The sequence below is a fragment of the Notothenia coriiceps genome, unplaced genomic scaffold (genome assembly GCF_000735185.1).
Source record: "Notothenia coriiceps isolate Sejong01 unplaced genomic scaffold, NC01 NC01_scaffold00022447, whole genome shotgun sequence".
In the NCBI taxonomy this organism is placed as follows: Eukaryota; Metazoa; Chordata; class Actinopteri; order Perciformes; family Nototheniidae; genus Notothenia; species Notothenia coriiceps.
The window spans coordinates 76,292-82,425 of record NW_011355148.1 but is presented as its reverse complement, the minus strand read 5'-3'; the positions used below and the strand labels follow the sequence as shown (position 1 = coordinate 82,425).

The following is a 6,134-nucleotide window of genomic DNA, read 5'->3' as shown; positions in this document are numbered from 1 at the left end:
GAGGATTCATTTTAAAACTATTTTATTTACTTTTAAAGCCCTCAATGGTCTGGCCCGCCCTACCTCTCTGAGCTGTTACACAGCTACACGCCCACTTGCACTCTCAGGTCAGCTGATCAGTTGCTCCTGAGGGTGCGCAGAGGGGACCGTGCTTTCTCTGCTGCCGCCCCTAAACTGTGGAACGACCGGCCCTTGCTAATCAGACAGGCTCCCACACTGTCTGTTTTTAAATCCCGTCCTAAAACCCACCTTTTCTCCTTGGCATTCGTAAACAAGTAGATTGTTGCTTTTATTTGCTTTCAGTGGTCTATTGTTTTTATTATATGGCTGTTTTTATGTTTTTTATTTTGTAATTGTTACGTTTATTCTGGTTTGTTTTGTATTTCTATCTTTTTTTTTTATGTATGTTTAATGTTTTGTGAGCTGAGCTGTGTGATTTTATATTGTACGTATCTCTCTGTACAGCACTTTGGTCTGGAGGTTTTAAAGACCTGATATAAATAAAGTTGGATTGGATTGGATTGGATTAAAGGCAGGATATATCCGCAAGTAACAACTGGGCAAACTTTCTCTGCTGATGAAAACTGTGTAATACTGTCAAACGCTTCCGAACAGGTAAATAAGTGGACCTTAATTGGATATATTGTTTAGTCAACAACAGTTAAGAACAAACTGTCAAGCTTAATAGGATATTGTTTTTGTATCCCCATTTGTTCTGCTCTTTGTCCAAAGTGTGGAATGACGTTGATTGTTCACAGAGCCTGTCTTAAGGTTGGTATCCTTTTTTTGGGCTTGAGACGAGAGGGAGACAAAGAGGAGAGATGTGAGAGGAATTGAAATGAGACACTAAATGGAGTCGATAATGCACTTACTGACCTCTGGCCTTACACATTACTCTGGAAGACAGATACCTTGAATTAAATGCTGATTCTGCATACCCTCGTCTCCTTTCTTATATCTATACCACACCTTAAACCACGTCTACCTTCCCTCTCTCCCTTTGCCTCCCTCTCCTCTTCCATGCTCATTCATCTTCCCCTCCTCCACCATGGCTGAGTTAATTAGCTGTGAACAGTAATGGAGGGCAGCATTCATATTTATGCACCGTATTCTTGAGGCATTTTCCTGATTGGAAATATGCAAAATGCAATGTAAATTTCACATTCCACAAATAGCAGTAGGATTAATTTAACGTAATCTGCTAATGTTATATTAACTTCTTAATAGGCACAGTTTAGATACACACGCTCCAGACAGGTGAGAGTACATATGGCTGTCTTCTGTCTGTGTTACCCACAGCCTGTCTGGTTTCCCAGCAGCTCCATCAGGCCCGGGTGCTGCGAGTTTGGGGCTTTACTGGCTGTTTGATGTGCTTAGGTGTGTGTGTGCACATGTGTGTGAAGCCACGAAAGCTTATCTGCTCAGCTTGTCTCTTTATCTAGCCTCCATCCCTCTCTCTGCGGCTGCTCCTCCTGTGTTGGTGTAGTCGGAGGAATACACAATGCAGTGACACTCTGGGGAACAATGAACGGCTAATTATCTGAAATCATGACAGGCACACAATAAAATAAATACTCCCTGTCTTTCTTTTTGGGAAAGATTTATGCTTAAAATGACCCTGGCCGGCTAGGAGAAAAAAACCTGGACTCTAATTTGCAATGACGGGCCTGGAAAGCTTTCTTTGTTGTTGTTGTGAATCACTGTGTCTGTGTGCGTGCGTGCGTGTGTGCGTGTGTGTGTGTGTGTGTGTGTGTGTGTGTGTGTGTGTGTGTGTGTGTGTGTGTGTGTTATCCTCCTTCTAACGTGAACGTTCCTGCACTCCCCATCCTGTCATCTTATATTACTTCAATGGGACTTTGAAGGCCTGTCATAATGAGGCAAAACTCCAAGAAACCCAAACATCTCTTAACGGAGGATCTGCTGTGTGCACGGGGCATAAACTTGAGAAAATGGAGGCATTGTTCCCTCTCAGATTCAGGACTATATTTATGAGTTGATTTGTCAGTTTCTCTTGAATTTTACTCTGATTTGCCAATTTAGTCAGCTATTTTATAATGACAAAGAAAGACATCTCTCTTACCTTTTGTGGTATTTAGGAATGTAGATAATGATAGTTTTCTTGGCCCGGGTTTTAAGATATTTGTCAGTGAGATGTTCACCTCGACACCAAGACGATAGAGGTGAAGGAATTTATTTTCTGCTCACAGTTGCTGGCCCATAATGGATCAAATATCTATGGATAGCATGAAAAAGGGCTCACTCATACATGCTTTTATTACTCACATCTGTACTAACTCTAGGAAGACCTCCAGCTCATTCTTTATTCCCAAAGCGATGAACTCATTCACTTGTAGCAGGCAGCAGTTTTTAGTAAAAATAAATAAATAAGAAAATAAAAACAGTGGCACAGTTTTCAATCGTGTCGTATCATATTGTACCGTATCGCTTCGACCTGTTGGTGAACATATTATGATACTCACAAGACCAGAAGCTTGAATGGATGGAGAAACAGTATTTTGAGTAATGTGGGTGAATCAACATGGACACATAGACAATTAAACCAATGAATCCCTTGAAGCCTTGTAAGATACCTTTCCTTCACCTTTCTTTCTTTCCTATCATAGGATGACAACTGGGGGGAGACCACCACCGCAGTGACAGGCACCTCAGAGCTGAGTATTTCCCAGGAGGAAGTGGTTGGACTGGGGAAGGGATTGCACGACCGGACTGAAGATTTCCGCCGTTATCTTCCCCTGGCTGTGGGCTCGTTGGTGGGGCTGCTGGTGCTGGCCACGCCTCTGGCCTTCCTGCTTCTTCCGGTTTTTATGTGGCCGGACAGGCTGCAGGCTTGTGGCACAGCCTGTGAGGGCCTCTTCCTCTCCCTCGCCTTCAAGCTCCTCATCCTCCTGATGGCCATGTGGGCCTTGTTTCTCAAGCCGGGCCGGGCAAGCCTGCCCCGAGTGTGTGTGTACCGTGCCTTCCTCACCACCCTCACACTCCTGCTCACCATGTCTTATTGGCTCTTCTTTGGGGTCCGGATCCTTGAAGCACAGGTGGGTTTGAGAGCGAGCCACAGCAATAACTTTTTTTTTATGGCTTTCAAGATAACACATACTCTGATTTTTTACAAAGCTATTGATTTATATTGCTGTTATTTAAGCTTTTGCATTATATATTTTTTAATTAAAGTAAACAATCAAGAGTTTAATTTTCTTATTTTCACAGAGTTTAGATTAATTCACGTTGTGTTGTTTGAAAATATTGAACAATTAAATATCATAAGCCATTCTCTATAGCAATTGTAAAGTGTGTTATTGCCACCTATTTTGGCCTAAGAAATTACTTAGTTGTCTTATAACTTGGCTACCAATTCAAGAAAAAAATGTCTTTCAATTGTTCAATTTAAAATAAGATAATCATTCTCAATGACACGTATCTAGTTAAGTATTTAAATGGGAGAAAAAAAGTTGTTCATCAGCAGTGAGTGTTTTTAGAAAATAAATTATTCACAAAGCATACCTAACAAAATAAACACATGTAGCTACATACGTTAACTACATAACAGTTGCGAAATGAAATAATATAGTAATAATAATAATACAAACACAAGAATGGATACAATATTAATACTCAGGTATACATTCATTGGTCACAACCATTTTGTTAATGGATTAATCTACAGATTATTTTAAAGTTGTTTATTTTACCCTCGATTTACGAATCAAAGGAAAAGGCAAGAATAAACTTGAAATGAAAGCAGCCCATGAGGTCAAATCTTACCTCATGTTCCTTATAAGTCTTCCTTATAGTGTTCTATACTCTACCCATTTTTCCCATCTTTCCTCAAAGATATGCATTTGGCTTCTAATTCTCATAGTTGTTTTATCCATTCCATACATTTCATTTACTAGGTTATTCCATTTACTCCAAGTTATTATCTTTTAGCCAATTCATTGTAATTTGTTTAATGAGCAGTGAATGTTTTAATTAAACCTGTGATGTGTTCTGAGCAGGATGAGGACTACCATGGGATTGTCCAGTTTGCAGTGTCCCTGGTGGACTCCCAGCTGTTCGTCCACTACCTGGCAGTGGTGCTGCTGGAGCTCCGTCACCTCCAGCCCTGCTACAGCGTGTGTGTCATCCGCTCCACTGACGGAGAGACACGTCACTACAACATAGGACAGCTTAGGTACACAAACACTATGTTTACCCTCCAATGTGCTTTAAATAGTTTCTAATGAAAAAGGAAAGATAGAAGAACAAACTCTAAATACGAGCATGTTCTAATTTACATGTGACTGACCTTTCTGTACAGTACACACTGAGGCACACACACACTAGCACTTGGTCACACTCATTATGCTGTTGAAGTATGCATGTAATTGGAGGCCAATGTCCACAGGGAGGACTGACTGGCATTGGTGGTAATTGAGTTACTCATCGGCCTCTTTGTCTAGTTTGCCCACGGTGAGCTATTCTAGGAGTTTTGGGGGGGAGGGATGACGAAGGGCCGGACACAGGCGCTCGTCCTTTGGCTGTCTTACTCTGTTACTGCGCTGATTGAGTGTGTGAATAAGACAGGACTAGGGGACAACTGTGGTAACTAGAAAACATTTGTGTAATAAAAGAATAGTGTGTGAAATAAAAAAGACAATATGATCGGTTCTGCTGCCTTTCATTAGGACCTTTTTTAGTTGAGTTCCACAATATGATTAAGGTCAAATGCTAATTGGAGAGGTACACCTTATGTTGCTTTTGGTTAGGTACTCTAATTGAGCCAACATTTTAATTCAGTTTCTGTATGTATGTTGTCTCTGTATTTACTCCCTACATTTCTTTCTTTTCTCACACAGCGTTCAAAAGGCCGCTCTAACCATTTTGGAGTATTACTACAGAGATTTCCCTCTCCATAACCCAGCCCTTCTCTCTGCCTCAAAGCATCGGGCTGCCAAACACCTGGCTGGGTTGAAGGTCTACAACGTGGATGGTTAGTCCCAATTATGACCTCCTATAATTTGCATTATTTCTGATGCTGTCCATCTCAGTGTTTCATTGGCTCCAGGGGCCAATTAACTCTATACTAGAGAGTTTTAACATCTCACTTATTTCAAACATTAGCCACACCACAAGGCTCAGTTTGAAATGAGATCCAAAATCTATGGCAACAATCAGTGACACATGCTGACCAGTTCCTTTGCTAACAATTCTATTGAATGATTAATGAGAAAAGGGACCATTTTATAGACTTTAATATACAGCAATGAACTAACTGAACAATATCTGTATGTTCTTCAGTAAAAGGAGCTGAACAGTGTTATGTGGCTTCTCTACATTTCAAGTCATACTTAAAATAGACAGATTTGTGCAGAAATGAATCAACATCTATCTGAAGTCTGATTTTTTGATGGAGCTGTTCCATGTTATACTATGTCAAAAATAGTCAAATTCTATTTTTGACATAGTATAACAGAGACCTGTTTTTTTATTCTGACGCCCCTTCTAAATACTGGTTGTGATGTTTTCTATTTTCATCTCCATCTCCTCCCTGAGCAGCTTTTAAAAACAAACTGAGAACATACCTTTTGGACAGTAAGTACAGTTAGAAGTCCCCAAGATCACTCTACCCAGCACTTTATCACAGGAAGCCACTAATTTCACGGTTCAGTTGCATCTTTACTGCACCCTGAAGCTTTCGTCTTTGACACACACACTCAGACTCACACAAACCCAACTGTGGCGCTACAAAGCTTGTGATAGGTTCACTGTAACCACATACATCCTGCCTGTAATAACACTTATTGAACTACTCCTGCTGTCTAAAGGGACCTCCACTCACCACCAGTAAATGCCCCCAACCGCTTCCCAGCACAGTGCATTACGATGTATGGCAGAGAGGCAGTATGGGATATGGTGTCCTTATAGCACCTCCCACCCGCCCCACCCCCTTCCCTATCAAAGTGCAGCTGAGAGGCCTCCCGGGGGCCGTGGAATATCAAGCCTTAAATAATTCATCAGAGTAACTCTCATTCCTCACATTCTGCCACATCTCTCCTTCCTCCCGCTCGCCTCACTCTCGCTTCCCTTTTTTCTCCCCCATAATTCTTTTCATTTTTCACTCACTTACACCCCCCCCC

General features: G+C 41.3%; 1 protein-coding gene across 1 annotated transcript in view; it reads left to right on the top strand.

Moving 5' to 3' along the window:
• Nucleotides 1-6,134, top strand: part of LOC104953982 (vang-like protein 1) — a 19,953-nt gene that overhangs the window by 10,282 nt on the left and 3,537 nt on the right. The window contains exons 4-6 of the mRNA XM_010781025.1: nt 2,625-3,053; nt 4,014-4,189; nt 4,854-4,987. Of these exons, the coding sequence (XP_010779327.1) occupies nt 2,625-3,053; nt 4,014-4,189; nt 4,854-4,987 (739 nt within the window). The remainder of the gene's footprint in view (nt 1-2,624; nt 3,054-4,013; nt 4,190-4,853; nt 4,988-6,134) is intronic.